This window comes from Salvelinus sp. IW2-2015, linkage group LG16 (genome assembly GCF_002910315.2).
Source record: "Salvelinus sp. IW2-2015 linkage group LG16, ASM291031v2, whole genome shotgun sequence".
Lineage (NCBI taxonomy): Eukaryota > Metazoa > Chordata > Actinopteri > Salmoniformes > Salmonidae > Salvelinus > Salvelinus sp. IW2-2015.
In genome coordinates this window covers 17877068-17900750 of record NC_036856.1, presented here as the reverse complement: position 1 = coordinate 17900750, position 23683 = coordinate 17877068, and the positions used below count along the sequence as shown (strand labels likewise).

The window sequence follows — 23683 nt, the reverse complement described above, 5'->3', positions numbered from 1 at the left end:
ATTCAGAGCCCTATTCCTGTAAAGCTCAGAGAGGATCTCATAACGAATGAAGTAGAAGTGATGTAGTTCAGGTTCACCTGCCTCATCAGAAGCCTCTTCTTTCAGGTGCTGCTATAGGCCAAGTGCAAACTGCCAGTATCTGGAGAACGTGTGTGTGATGTTAGATAAGGTCTATGATGMTATTTTCTTGGTAACCTGAACAATAACTGGTTGTCATCTAGTTGTCCTCTCAAGAGGAAGCTTCTTAATGTGACTAATTGTAACGGTCGTCATAGTCGTTCTCCTCCTCAGACGAGGAGGAGCATGGATCGGACCAACACGCAGAGTGGGTAGTGCTCATGATAATTTATTAAATCGAAACTGAACACTAACATGAAACAAAATAATAAAATGAATACAACCGACAACAGTCCCGTGTGGCACGAATACAAACACGGAAACAAACATCCACCAAACCCACGTGAAACCCCGGCTGCCTTAGTATGATTCTCAATCAGGGACAACGATTGACAGCTGCCTCTGATTGAGAATCATACCAGGCCGAACACAAAATCCCAACATAGAAAATCACACATAGACAAACCCACCCAACTCACGCCCTGACCAACTAAATAAATACAAGACAAAAGAAAACAGRTCAGGAACGTGACATAACCCCCCCCCTTAAGGTGCGAACTCCGGGCGCACCAGCATAAACTCTAGGGGAGGGTCTGGGTGGGCGTCTGTCCACGTCGGCTTTGGCCGCTGTCTTGGTCCCCACCCCACCATAGTCAAACCCCGCTTCCGTGGCCTCTTCCCAATGGCCACCCTCCATATAAACCCCATTGGATTAAGGGGCAGCTCCGGACTGAGGGCAGCCCGGACTGAGGGCAGCACCGGACTGAGGGCGGATCCTGCTGGCTGGCTCTGTGGATCCTGGCTGGCTGGCTGCGCGGATCCTGGCTGGCTGGGTCCTGGCTGCGCTTCTGGCGGATCCTGCTGGCTGGCCTCTGGCGGATCCTGGCTGGCTGGCTCTGCGACCCGCTGGCTGGCTCTGGCGATCCTGCTGGCTGCTCTGGGGATCTGCTGGCTGCATCCTGGCGGTGGCTCTGGCGATCCTGGCTGGGCTGCCTCTGCGGACTCCTGGCTGGGCTGGCTGCTGGCGGATCCTGCTCTGCGGTCCTGCTGGCTGGCTCTGGCGGATCCCGGCTGGCTGCGGCCCTGCGGATCCCGGCTGGCTGGCTGGCTCTGCGATCCCGGCTGCTCTGGCGGATCCCGGCTGGCGGCTGGCGGATCCCGGCTGGCTCTGGCGATCCCGCTGGCTCTGGCGGATCCTGCTTGGCGGATCCCCTGCTCTGGCGGATCCCGGCTGGCTCTGGCGATCCCGGCTGGCTCTGGCGGTCCGGCTGGCTCTGCGGATCCCGGCTGGCTCTGGCGGATCCGGCTGCTCTGGCGATCCCGCGGCTGGCTCTGGCGGATCCCGGCTGGCTCTGCGCGATCCCGGCTGGCTCTGGCGGATCCCGGCTTGGCTGCTGGCTCTGCGGATCCCGTGGCTGGCTGCTGGCTCGGCGATCCCGGCTGCTGCTGGCTCTGCGCGATCCCGGCTGGCTGGCCTCTGGCGGATCCCGGCTGGCTGGTCTTGCGATCCCGCTGGCTGGCTCTGCTGGACGGCTCTGTCTGGTCCTGGCTGGACGGCTCTGTCTGTCCTGGCTGGACGGCTCTGGCTGATCCTGTCGGCGGAAGCCTGCTGCTCCTGTCTGGCGGAAGGCTCTGGCTGTCCTGCTGCGGGCTCTGGCGCTCCTGTCTGGCGGAAGGCTCTGCTGCTCCTGTCTGGCGGAAGGCTCTGGCTGCTCCTGTCTGGCGGAAGGCTCTGGCTGCTCCTGTCGGCGAAGGCTCTGGCTGCTCCTGTCTGCGAAGCTCTGGCTCGCTCCGTCTCGGAAGCTCTGGCTGCTCCTTTCTGCGGAAGGCTCTAGCGCTCCTGTCTGGCGGAAGGCTCTAGCGCTCCTGGTCTGGCGGAAGCTCTAGCGCCCTGTCTGGCGGAAGCTGCTAGCGGCTCCTGTCTGGCGGAAACTCTAGCGGTCCTGTCTGGCGAAGGCTCTAGCCGCTCCTTCTGCAGACAGCTCTGAAGGCTCAGGACAGACGGCGGCTTTGAAGGCTCAGTAACGACGGGGGCTTTGAAGACTCAGTACAGACGGGCGGCTCTGACGGCTCGGGACAGACGGACAGCGCTGGGCAGGGCAGTCAGCTCAGACAGCGCTGGCAGGCAGGCAGCCAGACAGCGCTGGGCAGCAGGCAGCTCGCACGTGGCAGCAGGCACTCAGACAGCGCTGGGCAGGCAGGCAGCTCAACCACGCTGGCAGCAGGCAGTTCAGACACTAGGCTTGCGCTGGAGAGGAGGAAGGCTCTGACAGCACTGGAGCTGTCAGGGAGCAACTGGAGAGAGAAGACGGAGAGACAGCCTGGTGCGGGGGCTGCCACCGGAGGACTGGTACGTGGAGTGGCACCGGAAAAACCGGACCGTGAAGGAGGACACCCGCTCTTGAGCACCGAGCCTGCCCAACCTTACCAGGTTGAATGGTCCCCGTAGCCCTGCCAGTGCGGCGAGGTGGGAAAAACCCGCACTGGGCTATGCTGGCGAACCGGGACACCATTTGTAAGGCTGGTGCCATGTAGCCCGCCCGAGGAGACGCACTGGAGAGCCAGATGCGTTGGGCCGGCTTTGACACCCGGCTCGATGCCCAACCTAGCCCGGCCAGTGCGGCAAGTGGAATAGCCCGCACTGGACTAAGCACGCGCACTGGGGACACCGTGCGCTTTACCGCATAACACGGTGTCTGACCAGTACGATCCTCTCACTCCACGTAAGCACGGGAGTTGGCTCAGGTAATCCTACCCGGCTTTGCCACACTCCGCGTGTGCCTATAACATGACCCAGGTTAATCACACAACACTAGTGTATACCAGGAGTGTTGGATTTGTGACATCCACTGTACTTACCAATATATTACCAATGCTGCAGAGCTTTGCTCCAAGCAATATAATCCCTATTACTCTAGTGACCAATACATTGTGTCTATAAACAGAAATCCAAAGTAACAAAAGCAGGGCCTAAAGTTATTTATAAAAGAGATCATACAAAATTGTGATTTTGTTGAAGATATAAATTTTTTTATGTTGGAATCCAAGGCAGCGCTTTGTATGTGTAAAATTATTCTTTCTATTGTTGACAAGCATGCACCTGTTAAGAAAATACCTGTGAAACTGTTAGAGCCCCCTGGATCGATGATGAATTGAAAAAAGTTATGATTCAAAGAAACTATGCAAAAAAAGGTTTTGCAAACAAAGTCAGGCTGCTCAGATGATTGGTTGACATACTGAATATTTTGAAATTTTTGAATAAAATAAATAAATAAATACAGTGGGATCCAAAATTACTGGCAACCCTGACTGGCAATGCACAAACAATACTTTAAAATATAAACAATAATAATTAGAGATAAACTCACAACACCAACATGTGAGAAATACTGTACTTTATTAATGTTTCAATGGAACCCACCAAAATAATTTATTGATTTAATTAAAAATCTATGTCCTCCAAATCAAGGTTTCACAATTAATTGGCACCCTTAAAGTTATTGTAATAACATCAACCAAAATGAAACCCGGAATTAAATTCCACTTAATTTATTTGATCTAAGTCTTAAGGAACTATTTGGAGGCATTACATCACTTCCTGTTTCACTAGGATAAAATGAGGTAACACGCATGCAATATCCTTTTGTCATCCAACACCATGAAGAAAACAAAAGAACTGGCAGTTCAAAAGAGACAGATGGTCGTAGTCCTTCATAAATCTGGTAATGGCTACAAGAGGATCCGCAAACAATTGAATATACCACTGAGCACTGTCAGGGCAATTATTTAAAAATTCAAAAGATATGGAACAGTTGAAAACCTCATGGGTAGAGGACGCAAATGCATTTTCCTCCCCATGATAGGGAAGAGGATGGTGAAAGAAGCAACAAAATCTCCAAGAATCATTGTGAAAGAATTTCAGGCCTTGGTGGCATCTTGGGGTCACCAGGTTTATAAAAGCACCATCAGACGCCACCTCCACAAGCTCTTTGGAAGGGTTGCCAGAAGAAATCCCTTTCTGAGCCCAAGACAGACGCAAGCGCTTGGAGTTTGCCAAAGATCATTTAAATTATGACTGGAAGAAGGTGCTCTGGTCAGATGAGACCRAAATTGAACGTTTTGGTCAGATACAGCATCGGCATGTTTGGCGTCGAAACAGAGATACATACAAGGAGAGGCACCTCATACCCACGGTGAAATATGGTGGTGGGTCAGTGATGTTTTGGGGCTGTTTTAATTCCAGAGATTCAGGGCCCTGGTTAAGATTGATGGCATAATGAATTCCACCAAGTATCAGGCAATTTTGGCTGACAATCTTGTTGCCTCTGCCAGAAGGCTGGGACCTGGCCATAGGTGGACTTTCCAACAAGACAATGACCCAAAACATACCTCAAGATCCACAACAAAATCAATGTTCTGCCATGGCCATCTCAGTCTCCGGACCTCAATCCAATCGAAAACCTGTGGGCCGAGTTGAAGAGGGCAGTTGATAAGTGCAAACCCAAGAATGTGAAGGATCTTGAAAGGATCTGCAATGAGGAATGGTCCAAAATCCCTCCAAATGTGTTCCTTAACCTTGTCAAACATTACAGGAAAAGATTCCATGCTGTTATCCTTGCCAGAGGTGGTTGCACTAAGTACTAAATGAGGAGGGCCAAAAATTATGAATCGTTGATTTTGGTTAAATGTATTTTGTATTAAATAATTGTATGATTTTGGTGGGTTCCATTGAAACATTAATAAAGTACAGTATTTCTCATGTTGGTATTTTGAGTTTCTCTATAATTATATTGTTTATATTTTTTAAAGTATTGTTGGTGCATTGCAAGTCAGGGGCACCAGTAATTTGAACCCACTGTATATACAGTGCCTTCGGAAAGTATTCAGACCCCTTGACTTTTTCCAACTTTTGTTACGTTACAGCCTTATTCTAAAATGTATTTAAAAAATCCCCCTCGTCAACCTACACACAATACCACATAACGACAAAGCAAAAACTGTTTTTTAGAAATGTTTGATTATTTATTACAAATAAAAAACTGAAATATCCCAATTACATAAGTATTCAAACCCTTTACTTAGTATTTTGTTGAAACACCTTTGGCAGTGATTAAAGCCCAGAGTCTTAGATGTGACGCTACAAGCTTAGCACACCTGTATTTGTAGAGTTTCTCCCATTCTTCTCTGCAGATCCTCTTAAGCTGTCAGGTTGGATGGGGAGCGTCGCTGCACAGCTATTTTTAGGTCTCTCCAGAGATGTTCGATTGGGTTCAAGTTCGGGCTCTGGCTGGGCCACTCTAGGACATTCAGAGACTTGTCCCGAAGCCACTCCTGCATTGTCTTGGCTGTGTGCTTAGGGTCATTGTCCTGTTGGAAAAGGGAACCTTCGCCCCAGTCTGAGGTCCTGAGTGCTCTGGAGCAGGTTTCATTAAGTATCTCTCTGTACTTTGCTCCTTTCATCTTTCCCTCGATCCTGACTAGTTTCCCAGTCCCTGCCGCTGAAAAACAGCCCCACAGCATGATGCTGCCACCACCATGCTTCACTGTAGGGATGGTGCCAGGTTTCCTCCCGACGTGACACTTGGCATTCAGGCCAAAGAGTTCAATCTTGGTATGATCAGACTAGAGAATCTTGTTTATCATGGTCTGAGAGTCTTCAGGTGCCTTTTGGCAAACTCCAAGCGGGCTGTCATGTGCCTTTAACTGAGGAGTGGCTTCCGTCTGGCCACTCTACCATAAAAGCCTGACTGGTGGAGTGCTGCAGAGATGGTTGTCCTTCTGTACGGTTCTCCCATCTCCACAGAGGAACTCTGGTGCTCTGTCAAAGTAACCATCGGGTTCTTGGTCACCTCCCTGACCAAGGCACTTCTCCCCCGATTGCTCAGTTTGGCCGGGTGGCCAACTCTTGGAAGAGTCTTGGTGGTTCCAAACTTCTTCCATTTAAGAATGATGAGGCCGCCTCCCGAGTGGCGCAGTGGTCCAAGGTACTGCATCGCAGTGCTAGCTGTGCCACTAGAGATTCTGGTTCGAGTCCAGGCTCTGTCGCAGCCAGCCGCGACCGGGAGACCCATGGGGCGGCGCACGGGTTAGTCCGTCGTCCGGGTTAGGGGAGGGTTCAGCCAGCAGGGATGTTCTTGTCCCATCGTGCTCTAGCGACTCCTGTGGCGGGCCGGGCACAATGCACACTGACACGGTCGCCAGGTCTACGGTGTTTCCTCCGACACATTGGTGCGGCTGGCTTCCGGGTTAAGCAGGTATTGTGTCAAGAACCAGTGCTGCTTGGCAGGGTTGTGTTTCAGAGGATGCACGGCTCTCGACCTTCGCCTCTCCCGAGTCCGTACGGGAGTTGCAGCGATGAGACAAGACTGTAACTACCAATTGAATACCACAAAATTGGGGAGAAAAAGGGGTAAAAGTAACACAAAAAAAGAAAACATTTAAATGGAGGCCACTGTGTTCTTGGGGAACTTCAAATGCTGCAGAAGTGTTTTGTTACCCTTCCCCAGATCTGTGCGTCGACACAATCCTGACTCTGAGCTCTACGGACAATTCCTTCGACCTCATGGCTTGGTTTTTTGCTCTGACATGCACTGTCAACTGTGGGACCTTATATAGACAGGTGTGTATTTTTCCAAATCATGTCCAATCAATTGAATTTACCACAGGTGGACTCCAATCATGTTGTAGAAACATCTCAAGGTTGATCAATGGAAACAGGATGCACCTGAGCTCAATTTTGAGTCTCATAGCAAAGGGTCTGAATACTTATGTAAATAAGATCTCTGTTTTCGCTTTGTCATTATATGGTATTGTGTGTAGATTGATGAGAAACATTTTTTTTAATCAATTTTAAATTAAGGCTGTAAAGTAACAAAATGTTGAAAAAGTCTAGGGGTCTGAATACTTTCTGAATGCACTGTAAATATACACATTCATAGTCTTTAAATTACGTAAAAGTATTACAGATATCATGTGTTGGCAGTATTTTTACTTTAGCCGTTTTTTTAAGTATCTGTACTTAACTTTTTAGATTGACAACTTTTACTCCAATACATTCCTAAATAAAATAATATACTTTTTACTCCATACAATTTACCCTGACACCCAAAAGTACAATATTTTGAATGCTTAGCAGGACAGGAAAATGATCCAATTCACACACTTATCAAGAGAACATCTCTGGTCATCCCTACTGCCTCTGATCTGGAGGACTCACTAAACACAAATGCTTAATTTGGAGTGTAGCCCTGGCTATCAGTAAATTGTACTGTCTTAATATAAAGAATTTAAAATGATTTATACATGTACTTTTGATACTTTAGAATACTTAAAACCAAATACTTTGACTTTTACTCAAGTAGTATTTCACTGGGTGACTTTCACTTTTACTTGAGTAATTGTCTATTTAGGTATCTTTACTTTTACTCAAGTATGACAATTGGGTACTTTTGCCACCACTGTGTTGGCTATTCATGTCCAATCATAACTGGCATGTGGAGAATGACACATTACACAAATAAAACAGTATTTTTTGTTTTGATTTATTTATTTAACCTTTAACTAGGGAAGTCAGTTAAGAACAAATTCTTATTTACAATGACGGCCTTGTTCAGGGGCAGAATGCCATATTTTCACCTCGTCAGCTCGGGGATGCGATCTAGCAACCTTTCGGTTACTGGCCCAACACTCTAACCACTAGGTTACCTGCTGCCCCGTAACCTACTACACAAACAGAACTCTGTTTCGGCATTCCAGTTTTTCAACTGCACGGGCAAAGGCCCATCTGGTATGTGGAGAAGTTAACATCCAGCTCAGTGTTTCCCAACCCTGGTCCTCGAGCAGCCCAAACAGTACCCATGTTTATTGTAACCCTGTACAAGCATACCTGATTCAACTAATCATAGAGCCCTCAATGAGTTGAATGAAGTGAATTAGTCAAAGGCTACAACGAAACTGTGTACAGNTCAGACAGCGCTGGGCAGGCAGGCAGCTCAGACAGCGCTGGGCAGGCAGGCAGTTCAGACACTGGCTGCGCTGGAGAGGAGGAAGGCTCTGACAGCACTGGAGCTGTCAGGGAGCAACTGGAGAGAGAAGACGGAGAGACAGCCTGGTGCGGGGGGCTGCCACCGGAGGACTGGTACGTGGAGGTGGCACCGGAAAAACCGGACCGTGAAGGAGGACACGCGCTCTTGAGCACCGAGCCTGCCCAACCTTACCAGGTTGAATGGTCCCCGTAGCCCTGCCAGTGCGGCGAGGTGGAAAAACCCGCACTGGGCTATGCTGGCGAACCGGGGACACCATTTGTAAGGCTGGTGCCATGTACGCCGGCCCGAGGAGACGCACTGGAGGCCAGATGCGTTGGGCCGGCTTCATGACACCCGGCTCGATGCCCAACCTAGCCCGGCCAGTGCGGCAAGGTGGAATAGCCCGCACTGGACTAAGCACGCGCACTGGGGACACCGTGCGCTTTACCGCATAACACGGTGTCTGACCAGTACGACGCCCTCTCACTCCACGGTAAGCACGGGGAGTTGGCTCAGGTATCCTACCCGGCTTTGCCACACTCCGCGTGTGCCCCCCAGGGCAGGCCGAACAGGCCGAACACAAAATCCCAACATAGAAAATCACACATAGACAAACCCACCCAACTCACGCCCTGACCAACTAAATAAATACAAGACAAAGGAAAACAGGTCAGGAACGTGACACTAATGCCTATAACATGACCCAGGTTAATCACACAACACTAGTGTATACCAGGAGTGTTGGATTTGTGACATCCACTTGTACTTACCATATATTTACCAATGCTGCAGAGCTTTGCTCCAGAGCAATATAATTTCCCTATGACTCTAGTGACCATAACATTGTGTCTATAACAAGGAAATCCAAAGTAACAAAGGCAGGGCCTAAAGTTATTTATAAAAGAGATCATACAAAATGTTTATTTTGTTGAAGATATAACATTTTTTTTATGTTGGAATCCAGATGCAGCTTTTGGAGTATTTGTAAAATTATTCTTGCTAATTGTTGACAAGCATGCACCTGTTAAGAAAATACCTGTGAGAACTGTTAAGAGCCCCCTGGATCGATGATGAATTGAAAAATGTTATGATTCAAAGAAACTATGCAAAAAAAGGTTTTGCAAACAAGTCAGGCTGCTCAGATGATTGGTTGACATACTGAATATTTTGAAATTTTGTGAATAAAATAAATAAATAAATACAGTGGGATCCAAAATTACTGGCAACCCTGACTGGCAATGCACAAACAATACTTTAAAATATAAACAATATAATTATAGAGATAAACTCACAACACCAACATGTGAGAAATACTGTACTTTATTAATGTTTCAATGGAACCCACCAAAATAATTTATTGATTTAATTAAAAATCTATKTCCTCCAAATCAAGGTTTCACAATTAATGGCACCCTTAAAGATTATTGTAAATAACATCAACCAAAATGAAACCCGGAATTAAATTCCACTTATTTAATTTGATCTAAGTCTTAAGGAACTATTTGGAGGCATTACATCACTTCCTGTTTCACTAGGGTATAAAATGAGGTAACACGCATGCAATATCCTTTTGTCATCCAACACCATGAAGAAAACAAAAGAACTGGCAGTTCAAAAGAGACAGATGGTCGTAGTCCTTCATTAAATCTGGTAATGGACAAGAAGATCCGCAAACAATTGAATTACCACTGAGCACTGTCAGGGCAATTATTTAAAAATTCAAAAGATACCCCTGTACAAGCATACCTGATTCAACTAATCATAGAGCCCTCAATGAGTTGAATGAAGTGAATTAGTCAAAGGCTACAACGAAACTGTGTACAGTTGGAGGTACACGAAGACCAGGGTTGGAAAACACTGATCCAGCTGACCAGCGCATCCCAAGAAGCTCCTCTGCCATGGCCACCCAGCATTACCCACCCTACCAGGGGATGGTCTTCCAGAACAGAGTCATAGTGGGCTCTACAGGCCCCAGAGCACATACCCCGGCAATGGTGTACCGGCCCCACTACAACGTTGTCAGCCCCAGTGGATAGATGGTCTATCCCCACACGCCAGAACCAGATATGGCCATGGGGCCAATGTTTACCCCTGTTGCCTCAGTGCAAAGTGCCACAGTGTTCCTCCAGACCATATCCCGACAGGCAATGCTCCCACAGATGATGTCCCCTGGCCATGCCATGGACCGGCATGGGACAGTCTACCCAACCATTGATTTACACTGAACAAAAATATWAACACAACATGTAAAAATGTGTCACGTTTCATGAACTGAAATACAAGATGCACAAATTTGTTTACATCCCTGTTAGTGAGCATTTCTCCTTTGCCAAGATAATCCATCCACCTGACAGGTGTGGCATATCAAGAAGCTGATTAAACAGCATGATCATTACACAGGTGAACTTGTGCTGGGGACAATAAAAGGCCACTAAAATGTGCAGTTGTCACAACACAATGCCACAGATGTCTTAAGTTTTGAAGGAGAGTGCAATTGGCACGCTGAMTGCAGGTATGTCTACCAGAGCTGTTGTCAGATAATTTAATGCTAATTTCTCTACTATAAACTGCCTCCAACGTCATTTCAGCCATTGAAGAGGAGTGGGACAACATTCCACAGCCCACAATCATTAGCCTGATCAACTCTATGTGAAGCAGATGTGTTGCTGCATGAGGCAAATTGGTTTTCTGATCCATGCCCCTACTTTTTTTTTAAAGGTATCTATGACCAACAGATGCATATCTGTATTCCCAGTCATGTGAAATCCATAGATTAGTGCCTAATTAATTAATTAATTAATATTGACTGATTTCCTCATATGAACTGTAACTCAGTCAAATCTTTGAAATTGTTGTATGATGAGTTTATATTTTTGTTCACATGCGACTATTTATTCTTAGCCGAGAGTTTACGTGACAATGGTCTTGAGGAAGAATTGAAAATKATTGGTTTGGTAGGCACATGGCAGGGGCTCTTGAGATTAACCAGCCRTTACCATTGTTTTCAATTACAGACAGGGTCAATAGGATTTCCGTCCACAGCAAATAAGGGGGATGCAGTCCTATCCAGAAATGTAACGGAGAGCAATTTACAGGTCAACAGCCTCCAAGATAATTATGCACGACCCAAATCTGCCCTCGTGTTAAACCAATGGAGTATTACGCCCGTTCCAATTGACTGGAGACCTAAATCAAGCAGTGTAAAACAGCAGTCGGTGAACACACAAAGCAAAGAAACCGAAGTGGCGGTTCTAGACCATTTCAACTGCGGGGGCCAAGCTGGGGCCAGTTGTACTGTTAGAGTGGCCAGTTACATTAGACGTTATTGTCTTCATTGTTTTTCTTCACTGCATTGCAGGCATTAGCAGGCAAAAGACCATGTTCATAATCATAATCGTAGCCACTGTCTAATAACGGATGTAAAAAAAGAACAGCAAATTTTTGCTATGTCAAAATTATTTCATACTCCACATTTAGGGGGGCCACAAGGGGGTCCAAAATTGTTGTCACAGGGGCACAGATTAAGAAGTGTCACCAGAAACAAACCATGACTACAGCCACGACGAAGCAGAATGGAGGTGTCAAACTTATCAGCAATGGCAAGAATCATGGAAWAGTACTTGATCCAATACAATATCGTGCGCCATTCTGTTGCGCTCAGTGAAGCAATCATCAAGAGTGCACCTGCCAGTATCCTATGTCAAGACTACGGTTACCAAAATAATAGAGAGTAGCACACTATATATTAACTCCCAAGTAATTTATTGGGTAAATCACCAAAGTTTTGGCATCACTGTGCCTTCTTCAGGACTACGGTAACCACCATGGATTACCGACCCACCATYAGTGCGCATACGACTACTCGCCTGTTTGTCAAACTCAAATAAACCTGTGTCATTGCGCTGCAGAGCACCCTGCCTCGTGCCATACCTGTGCATAATGGTGAGGACTCACACTACTTACTGTTCGTTAGAAGAAGCAGACGCACAAATCCTGTGGGGCCTTCGACAGAGCACTTCTCTCAATGTTCTCTGTGGAACATAGATTGACTTCAAGAACCACTAGAGCCATGCCAAAAGTAAGGCATTTCATTGACAAAATGAACAAACTTGTTTACATTTAGAAGTTAGTTATATTTTATTATACTCATTATTAACAAAGTTAAAGGGTCATGTTAATAATTGGATTGTACTACCTCTGCATACATTTTCTCAGATAACCTCAAAGTACCAGATACCCTGTTACCAAGTTTACCCCCTTATAACCATGATACAAAGTCTCAACCATATTACACTAGCCCTATTGTTAAATGACATAAGTCCATAACTTAGATTATTCTCTATTATGACCCATGTCCTATAGGATCTCTTCACAGTTGAAAAGAGGAATGTAAAAGGACAGCTGTTAGAGAATAGACAGGGATAATCGTCTATTTAGATAGTTGCATAGCTTGCTGCTCTGAAAAATGTAATGGAAGGGAATTGTGCATAAAACATGTAACTACCATAACCTTTAGAGATGTGTGCCCTCGAGTTAATTTTCTCCCGCAATGATTGTCATGAGCAGATCTTGTAGTGTTGATCATAATTATCTAAGCAGTGTTGTAACGTTCAACAGTAAGCATTGTACCAGTATTTTTCTCTTCCTACAATCAATGGAGCAATAGACCAAAATAATAACAATCCACTGTGTTATGCATCCGTCAAATCAGTGACCTCACAAATGAATGTGAGCATTGATGGACTAAAAAGTAATGGGAATGAGGATCAGCAACAGTTGAGCTGTGGGATAATACTAAAATATAAGTAAAGAAAGTGTTATAAACTAACTAAAAAATCCCAACCACTGAGAATATGTACATTATGTGAGTGCAGTTCTTTTTTGTAACAGAAACATTTCATGAAGTTGTTAACACAACACAGCTGTACATGACATTAAGAGCAACAGATTTAGTGTGTGGATACTGTATGTTCCTAAAGGGCCAAGGTTGTGGGATTGTGCAAATAGAATACTGTATGATAGATCACACCATACACAATCAAAACACTGCATCATGCAGTTAAAACAGAACAGCGACTCAAATCATGAACCCCTGTCAACCAAGCTACAATGGAGTGAATACACATGCTAAAAAGTWAATTATCTAAAATGGCTGCATGAAATGTGACCGAATGCTACATTTTTAAGCATGTTTAACAGCTGAACATTTTGTATTACAAAATCATCAATTATTGTTATTTTCATACACAGTATTTTAATTGTAATAAATTAAGGCTTTATTGTATTAATATCCTATTTGCATATTGGATGTAATTAACTGGTCTAAAAAAATGAATTAGTTGAATGGAATCACATAATAGATAAGGAAGTTGACGTGGATAAGAATAAATCTCACTATTCAAGGAATGTYCATTAATAAATATCAGGTAATAGGGAATAGTTGCGGTCCCAGTAGCCAGTGGAGAACAACCAGTCCTGGTAGCCGTTGTGGGGATTCTGATCCTGATGAAACCACCTGGAGATACAGAAGGGATACAGTGAGCATGGGTGGGTAGGGGGTCAGGATTTCATCATGTAATTTTATGAATGAGAGTTAGTATCTACATTACATTTAGCATTGCATAAGTGAAAAAAACAGTATGTCTAAAAAGATAATCATGCATTGGTTATGTGTAATAAATAGTCAGTGGGTGTGTATGCAATTATTTCCAATTTGAGATCAGAACTGATGCATGCACAGTATGTATTAGCACCAGTAGATGACGCTACCACAACAGTTTGACAGTGCAGAGCACATGTAAGGCACACCATAGAAGAGCAAGCAACTCAAACCTGGGGCCAAGGGCAGGGTTTCTTCACATCAAAGCAAAGGTGCAATACAGAGAACATGACAATGGAAGAGAAAAGTAGGACTTTGCATTAGTATAAAGCAGTAAACCAGATACCAAAGGAGAAATTGATTAAATGAAGGGATACCCTATAAAAAAAAAATATTGGTGTACATTGAGAATATAACAAATTAAATTGTCAAATCATGTATTTCTCTCAGTCTTACTTTGTTTTCCACTCGTCATCAGATTTGGAACGGGTTTTGCGTGCAGCTCTCTGTTTCTCTTCTAGCCTCTTCTTCTCCTCACTTGCAAGATCTACAAGGAGAACACAAGGGGTTTTCACTGATCTACCTTAGATTAACTGTGCACTCAGTGCTAAATCTACAGCACCAGGTGTCACAGGAAGGCCAAGAAGATCATCAAGGACCTCAGCCACCCGAGCCACAGCCTGTTCACCCCTCTACCATCTAGAAGGCAGAGACAGTACAGGTGCATTAAAGCTGGGACAGCTTCCATCTCCAGACCATCAGACTRTTAAACAGTCATCACTAGCTGGCCTCCGCCCGGTATCCTGCCCTGAACCTTAGAGACTGCTGCCCTATGTACATAGTGTCATTGAACACTGGTCACTTTAATAATGTTTACATACTGTTTTACCCACTTTATATGTATATACTGTATTCTAGGCATGGCTCATCGTATATAACTACTACTGTACAACCTTTCCTTTTCATATGATCTATACACAGTATATGTATTGTTGTGTCTTTTTTGCGCTGTTGTCGATGCCTAACACTGTTTGTACCATGTCTGTGCTGCTGCCATGTTGTGTTGCTACTGTGTTGTTGTTGTGTTGCTGCCATGTTATGGTCTTAGGTCTCTCTTTATGTAGTGTTGTCTCTTGTCATGATGTTTGTTTTGTCCTATATTTTTAATCCCAGCCCCCATCCCCAGCAGGAGGCATTTTAACCGGTTTGTTAGGCCGTCATTATAAATAACAATTTGTTCTTAATTGACTTGCCTAGTTAAATAAAAGGTTCAATCAAATAATACAAAATAAAAATGACACCATTTTTATACATATATATCCAGACTCTGCTATTGATCGTTCTGATGTCTTAATTTCTTGTACATTTTTTTAAATGTTTATTTTTGTATTGTTTTTGTACTGCTAGATATAGAGCTGCACTGTTGGAACTAGAGACATAAGCATTTTACTATGGCTGCGATAACATCTGTAAATCTGTGTACACGACCAATAAACTTTGATTTGAAACCAAGTGTTTGCAGATGATACACAAGCACGTATCCTGATTCTTACCAATATCTCCGTTCTCCATGGCTCGTATGTCGGGCCTCAGCCTGCAGTCTGTCTTTGGGATGAGTCCCTCCATATCCTTATCCAGCTCATTCAGTTGCATGGCAAACGACGTGAAGCTGTACATCTACAAATATACACAAACATTTTGTTTTTCCAGGACTGAATATTTCAATACAAAGCCATGAAGACTGTAAAATTATGCTTTATGATCTTGAGGTTTCTAAGCCTCTGCATCTTTGTATGCTTGAATACACCATCCATCTAAACAGGAGTGTTTTCTTATGYGTCTAACCTCTATAGAGTTTTCTGGTCTTGGGGCTATCCTCCACAGGAGCTGGCTGCCTGGGATCACCTCTACGGTGTCAGCCTCTGGTAGGGGGATCTCCTCCACCTCCTCACCAGAACCCTGAACAGCAGCACAAATGCATTTATCTTTATTTAATCAGGGAGTYACCATTGGGACCAGGGTCTCTTTGACGAGGGAGCCCTGCATATACAATTTCATAAAATACATCCAAAATCTAATGCAGGAACACTCCACTGAAGCTCTTCTACTTACAGTTGTAAGAGTTGTCATAACACAGTACATTTAAAAATTTTACACTTTCAACATGTTTAACTTGACACCCCAGCACATKACATTCTTGGGATTAACAAAAACCCTCAGGAATGGAGAACTCAAAAGTATTTGTTCGCCATGTAATGGGGATTACATGAGTTTATGGGGTATACACACCCGTTTACATACACACACTTGTTTACATACACACCTGTTTACAGCTTTTCTTTTCCTCTGCCCTCTTCCCACTTCTCTTATGTGCCTCCAATGCAGCAGAATCCACTATGTACATACACTCTGTCCACTTTCCATAGAGAGAACATACCTTCTTTTTGCTTTGCCAAAAACACAAATACTGTCGGTTCAAATACTGCAGACATCACTGACAATATGGCAACATGCTGGAGAAAAATATGAAAAACGTGAGGTACTTTGATAGGCTGGCTAAATCAAAGCCGCCACAACATTAAAATCATACCTTTTGTCCAGAATGTAGCCTTCAACTTTGTGCAATTCCTTGCCAAAAAGGCCACAGGGTTTGAAATTCAGACARCATCTTTCTCCAGTTCTGTGAAAAAAAAGCAAAAACACCATTTCATAATTTCCCCTTTCATTTTTGTCATACTTCCTCATTCACACATTGCACTTCCTATCTTAGTCTAAACATGTGAGAGTGTTTCCCTTACTTGTGGTTGAGCACCTCCAAGTTGCCATACTGCTCAATCCACAGTTGCCCCACAATGATGTTGTGGACGCAACATGTTGGGTTTGTCCATGTGTAGGCCTCATTATACCTGGAAGTACAAATAACTCTAAAACAACATGTCTTTGAACAATACATTTTGGCTTCACACAGACAACATGACAAAACATCACAACTATTGTTAGTGCATGAATGAGCATGCTTACCTGGGCAGCTCCAGTGTGATGATGCCTTTGGGTTCAGCCTCCACGCTCTTGCCCCAGAACTTGAGTTTGGGGTAGATGGAGCCGTGGAACACAAAGTCTTTCTTCAGGCCTTCGGCGTGGAACGCACTGACTGGTGGGTGGTGGCTCACCTGCTCTGAGATCAACCTGAACCCCAGGTCTTCTCTGCCAGAGAAAAGGGTGGGGATTGGGAGGGTAAGAGTAGTAACCAATGCTGTAAAATAGCTGGCTCAACACTTCTCATCCTCCAAATAAATCACCAGTCCTAGAGATGTACTCCTCYCTCACTCTTACCTGACCAGTTCGTAGGTCTCTCCCAGTAGCGGGTTGAAGGGTTTTCCAGTTCTCTCCCACTGGGAAGCCACAGCAGAAACAGCAAACGCTGCCACACACTGTCAATGCAAAACAGATTACTTGATGTAGAGACTTTTCATTACTCTTTTTTTCCCTACATGCAGTATGTGTGTTATACAATACCTTTCTATGCTTGTTGCTCTCAATGTGTACCAAAAAGTTGACAAAAATAAATCAATAATCAAACCCGTGTTCCAGATCATTTCTCTTGTGTGTACCTTCATCCTCTCTATGGAGTCAGAGGAGGCGTTGGCCTGGTGGATGAGGTACGTGTGCTCCATGTACTCTGTCAGACGCTGCAGGAAGCTCAGGGGCTCATTAAAAATCACTGGCATGGTAATCTTAGACAGCTCCTGAGAGAGAACAAGAGAAAGAAAGAGAGAAAACGAGAGCACAAGTAGTTGTACTACGTGATTCCCATCTTCAAACCATTAAATAAGAAAGTCTCTTGGAATGAGGAATAAGCAGTTATGCAATGCACCATGGAAAGGTTGCATAATTCAAACATCCCATAGGCTCATCATAGCATAACAAGCTATAGCGAAACAATGAAATGTAATGGTGTAAATGTAAATACTAGTGTATACCGTTTTAAAATGCACACATACATCCTACTCAGAGCATCAATTAGTCCATACAGAACCCAAAAAACCTGAAGCACTGACATTTAATCCGTTACAGTACTGGGCCATAGCTAAACATTGAACAGGATTAGTTTTCATACTAGGGTTCTGTATGTATGTATATATATATATATATATACACACATATTACCCTCCTCGGCTACTGAACCACATTCCACATCAGGATCATGACATGCTAGACACACATTGTTGTATAGATGTACGTTACTTACTGAACAAAACATCAGTATAGGATTGACTGAGCTTAATACAGGGACGATTATGGCCACAATAAAGCAGAATGCTAGTTGGTAGCTCACCATGCCAATGCATTTCCTCAGGATACTCCAGATGCTAAAGTCGTTTCTGGAGAACATGGGTGCTGGTAAACTTGTTCTGGAGTGAGGGACATCATACACACACACACATAAAAGGTAAATGTACAAATGACACAAGTACCACTGTGCGTTCTGTTGACTTTGACTCTACCCTTATGGTACAGTGATCTGCGTTTCATTGGATTAGACGTGTAACAGATGCCATTTCACTAATGCAGGAGTCATATCTTATTCAGGACAATATAGTCTGCTGAGTGCAACAAAAGCCTTCAGTTTTGTTTCAGGCACGTGCAGAGCGGACTATTGGACTAAGGCCCAGGTCTACAATCAACACCACTATACAAGGTGTCCAGTAGCCAGCCATGGAAATATCTGATCCTTGAGGCCTTCACTGCTACTCTATTTATGGTTAGAGTAACTTGACCAACACATGTACATTCATATGAACACCTACATTCAACATAAATTCTTGCTCACACAAAGACAGCGGAAGAAGATAAAAACATGTGGATACTCTAGTTCACACATCCCATTTAGTGAATATGCTATTTAATTCACTTCCTAACTGCCAGTCTGGTTGAGTTTGGCTATTTCAACCACCACAGGTTGTTGTTTTTTCATGTTTCTTTCTTTAAGACACTGAATGAGACCGAGTGGAAAAAGCAATCAAATTAATGGCCATCCCAAAAATCTGCCCTCCACTCCTACACCCTGATCAGCCTCCAGACTGAATGGACCAGTGAACATAGGATCCTACCGAGTTCCGATTACTGCATTACATTGTGACCTCAATGTTTAACTGGTCCTACAGGTTGCTCGGCCTTCTCAATGAGAGCCTTTCTCCTGCCTGGACGGCTCGCTAAATTATTCACTCTGACTGACTTGGCAGGAACAGGGAAAACCCTAAAAATAACCCATAGGTATGATCCTGGCAGTCTAGGAACACAAGTAAACAAGCAGTAAGGTAAAGAACAAGACTTAGCTTCAGGAGCTGGAAGAAACTCCACCTCTGAATTGAGTTAGTTTTAAAAACCACTAATTCATTTTTTACAGAAAGGGTTTCTCTCAAATGGAAAGTCAGGGACAAAATGTTCATTAACAAACAATAAAAATATGACTTTAAAAGTTAAGGTATTGTGCAAAGAGGCAAAGTGACTTTTCTTTCCATGTTTAATCCAAATCGGAAGCTTCTACCTTCTAGTAAAAACAGCTGTGTAATGTAAACAGGACGCTTGTCTGTGTGTGCKTGGATGTAGGGTGGATGGGATARAAGYTGGGTGGGTAGGAGGGGTGTGTCAGGGGGGCTCAGCTCACCTGTGCCTCACGATCACATTGGGTTGGGACTCATCCTCATTCTGATGGTGATCCTCTCGAGACATGTTGGTGGGGCTGCTGTGCTCRCTGCTGAACAGGACAGAGCCTTCCTCGTCGAACGAATGGCTGGCCACCGTCTCAAAGCCGCTCAGAGAGTGCTCCGATTCCGAGTCTGAGAGGGAAAGGTATAAGCAGGCATGTTGTAAAGACAGGGACTAGAAATATGAGGGAAAGTGCTATGAATGACTGCATGTCGCTATCGGCAACTGACACTTTTCCCTGAGCCTCCCTAAAGCCCTGAGGGGACAAACCTGATCTCTGGATAGAGTTGCATTTAAAGTGCCCTGAACCAACAGATGAAGGCATCGGTCAATCGATCATTACAAAAATCCTAAATTTCATCACAGGCCATCTTGTAAAGGACTGTTATAAGCATTTTCAAAGTTGAATACTATATTGTAGGAATGTAGGCATTTCTCAACTGCAACTAAATTGGTGCACACACTACATTCAAACAAGCAAGTCATCTTAGCACAACATGTAAACACAAAGATCATAAAATACATGAACAGCTAAAGGCATCAAGAAAATAATCCGTGTCAAACAGGTGAGACAAGTTCTCTCACTAAATCAATCCGATCGTAAATAAAAACAAGCCATACTCACCAGACACAGCGTCGTGGAAGTCATCCTCACTGAGCGCGCCCTGTGGAGAGGAGCCTGTGACAACGGACTGCTCAAGTTCGTGGTGCTCTGTAGCCAGAGTCTGTAACGCTTCAGACAGGATCTTATTCTTCTCCACCTCCTGCTCCAATTTCAGACTGCGCACCTAAACCACACACACACAATAATTAATAATCATACAGTATATGTTTGATGGCACTTCATGGCCTACAAATATCAACACTGAAAAGCAAGTTATAGTATACAGTGAATAGAGTATAGATATCAGCAGAGATCTCTGTACGGATGAGAGGACCTAAATTGTGTAGGTATGTAGACAACAAGATTAGCATACTAACTGATCACTCTTATTACTGTGCTCAGATCAGCAGACAGACGTCACAGGGCCAGAGTGAAGCAGTGCTGTGAGGAACAAGACCTGTTTGGCTGTAGTGGAGGACAGGTGCCTGAAACTTGCCATCTCAAATGGCTGTCCAGAGAACATGATCCTCTTGGAACAGAGGAGATCAGATGACCACAATAGGCAAGGAAATGGCCAATTATACATACTAGTTACTTGATCTTCTGTGAAAATACAATACATAAAAATATACTTTTCTAGAACTGTTGATTGTTGAATCCTGGCCACCGACCACTTCCTGTTGCGTGGCACAAGTTTGTTTAGTTTTGATTGTAGTGAGAGCCGTCAACATGTTGTAGCTAGCTCTCCTTCCCCTCTCCCCTTCTGTGTCCCAAATGTGTAATTCGCACTCTGACCTGTGAAAGTTTTAGCTAGATAGCTTTCGCTACTAAAAGGTAGCGAACACTGAGGTATAAGGGTCAAGTGCGGTGTTGTTGAGGTTTGTTAAAACAGGACAACGTGCGTGGATCACTGCTATGAAGGTCTGGCTACATTTCACTTCAGGTAACGTGAACGTGTTATTTGATTAGCTAATATGCTAGCTATCGGTGTCTGAAGGCCAAGCTAAAGCTGTCTATTCTGTTAAAAGCCGTCTATGCCACCCAAAAATAACTGTGCAACAGGAAAATAAATGTGATTGTGGGTTGCTGTAACATCTCTATCTAGTTAGCCAGTAGCTAACTCTTGACTAGCTAACATTTGAATAGCTAATTCTGTGAGACACAATAGCTACATCCATGTATTGTTGTTAAGCTACCATAGATGCGCTCTGTGCAAACAACCGATACAGCTTTTTACCCCCAAAGCTGACGGGGTGGCTTGTCAAGTTAACCCAGTAATGGACCTTGCGCTAACTAACTAAGTATCATAGAGGACTTGGCTACATTATTTTATAGTATTAGGCTTAACGTTAGATACGGTAGCCAGCTAGATATATTGAAATGCTAGCCCATAATCATAAGCCTAATGTCTCTACTACTACAGTTCAGTTCCATTCCCATGTTTGTGTTGCCCGGGCTGGGGCTTAAACCAGCAACTTTCCAGCTGCTGGTCTACCTCACCAACCTCTGTTTCTCAATCCTGGTCCTGGGGACCCAAAGGGGTGCGTCTTCTTATTTTTGGCTTCACACTACACAGCCAATTCAAATGATTAACATATCTAACGTTGATGATTTGAAACAGATGTGTAGTGGTAAGGCAAAAACAAAAATGTGCACCCCTTTRGGCCCCTAGGACCAGGAAACACTGCTCTATGGCTAGACTACTACAGGAGCAATGAATACGTGTGGTGCCATGACTACAATGGTTCAAGCCCAGGATGACAAAAAAAAAAAATGGGTATGGAATTGAACTGGCAGCTGGAAGGATTCCTTGTACCATCTCCTGCCATTGTGTCCTTGAGAAAGGCACTTAAACACCCCCCCACACACACAATTGCTCACCACCTAGGGGTGCTGCACTGCAGGGTGTTGGGAAAAGCAGAAGACACATTTCTGTTCTAACCAGTGGACAATAAAGTGTCTATTCTGTTCTTGTCACAAGATGACTCAAGATCTCTACACCCACACTGCTGTTGTCTCTACTGCACATGGATTCCTTGTATTGTACTACACGGCCATTACGCTATGTTTGGATACTATTTAAATTGTGCTATGTAAATTATTCTGCATCTTCAGAACAAAAACTTTTAGTTCATTACTATGCCTATTATTACTATGAGTATTAATGTGAATTATTTGTTTATTGTGAAAGATTATATTAGTCTCAAATGAYCACAATCACATTTTAACATGTTTACTTTGTCAACAAATGAGAGCTGAAATGAGAGCTACAATTATACCTTTGAAGATGGGTTAAATGGAATACTAACTGCAATTTCACCACTATCCAGGCCAAGYAGCCCACGTCCTCTGAAGTGTCTGTCTGGCTAGCTCCGCCTCCTCCATACACTGACTAGGCTACATGTAACGCCGCTTTTCCATTTTTCTAAGTAGACTTTGTTTACTTTTCTGCTTGTAATTTGCATTTGACATGTTGCGTTCTCTGGGGGAGCTAGCTATCCCCCCGGATGTAGAGTGGGGACGGGCGTTTTAAATGAGTTTGTTATTGTTTACATTCCAAAAAAAGGTCTATACCTAAAATATACCACATGACCATACACCTTCTCCTTTCCAAAATCTGAATTTCTTGGATCCATTGAAACACTGTGGCTTGGCTGGTACTTCTCTGCATAAAGCTAGATATATGAGCCCAAAAACTTAAATAACTTTCAAGAGACAGCAAGGATAGAGYTTCTGGTGAGGGCAACTCAAAGTCGTGAAGGTAGATACACACACCACAGTGAACTACAGTACAGCTCAACTGTAACCAAGGCTGGGAATTGATGGGAGCGGAAGCAGACTTACAGATAACGTAAGGTAGCATATAGACAAACAGCAAGATGTCTCTGAGGACTTGGTAGAATTCTGTCTAGGCCTCCACTAAGATCCACTGAAACATCTCATTCAATGTCAAAAACTAAACAGCCTGAATGTAATGGATTAATTAACAGTAACAGCACAGGCAGTAAGTAACTACTTTAGGACCAATCTGCTCAACAGTTTTATAATGAGAGATTACGCAATTATCAGTCACATCCTGCACAACTTCAGTATAATTATAAATAGCATATTCAACATCATATGATAACCAGGGAGCTTATGATATTATACCTTGCTTTTGTGAGGGTTCACCAATAAATGGAGAGAAAATCCAAGCTGAAGTAATGAAACTACAGATTCATTAACAAAATCATGCAAAATGTCTGTCCAATAACGTCGCTGATTCCCAATCACATGTAAAGTTTTATATATGGCAGTATCATCCTTGTCATCCTTGTTATCATACTTAAACAACATTTAAAACCAAAAGATGCAGTAGCAGTGAGTCACAGTGAAACAGTCACACTTCAAACCAGGAACCAACTACAATAACACAATCACAGCAAAGCTCACTGAACTCGAGTCGCAAATAAACTCACAATAAATGTAGCCTCCTCCATATGCTTTGCTGGTAAAGAGTTTCTCCCATAGGATAGGCCTTCAGCTGTGTTGTAATCACCAGATGATGGTACTGTAGTAGCACTTATCAGCAGTAGTAACAGTTGCCGTCCCAGTAGTTTGAGCTGGAGAGTGACTCTGAGCAATGGCGGA

The 23683-nt window shown here is 44.0% G+C and overlaps 1 protein-coding gene across 3 annotated transcripts in view; it reads right to left on the bottom strand.

The window, feature by feature from the left end:
• Positions 1–13393: 13393 nt before the first annotated feature.
• Positions 13394–23683, bottom strand: part of osbpl1a (oxysterol binding protein-like 1A) — a 24692-nt gene continuing 14402 nt past the window's right edge. For 2 of the 3 annotated variants that reach the window (XM_070447560.1, XM_024003608.3), the window contains exons 16-29: positions 20075–20237; positions 19409–19580; positions 18077–18152; positions 17352–17486; positions 17074–17171; positions 16762–16944; positions 16539–16646; positions 16331–16420; positions 16064–16187; positions 15586–15699; positions 15294–15417; positions 14197–14287; positions 13974–13994; positions 13394–13656 (exon numbers count right to left, since the gene is read on the bottom strand). In XM_070447560.1, the coding sequence (XP_070303661.1) occupies positions 13554–13656; positions 13974–13994; positions 14197–14287; positions 15294–15417; positions 15586–15699; positions 16064–16187; positions 16331–16420; positions 16539–16646; positions 16762–16944; positions 17074–17171; positions 17352–17486; positions 18077–18152; positions 19409–19580; positions 20075–20237 (1602 nt within the window). In that variant the 3' untranslated portion in view covers positions 13394–13553. The remainder of the gene's footprint in view (positions 13657–13973; positions 13995–14196; positions 14288–15293; positions 15418–15585; positions 15700–16063; positions 16188–16330; positions 16421–16538; positions 16647–16761; positions 16945–17073; positions 17172–17351; positions 17487–18076; positions 18153–19408; positions 19581–20074; positions 20238–23683) is intronic. The other variant, XM_024003609.3, reaches the window with a different exon arrangement.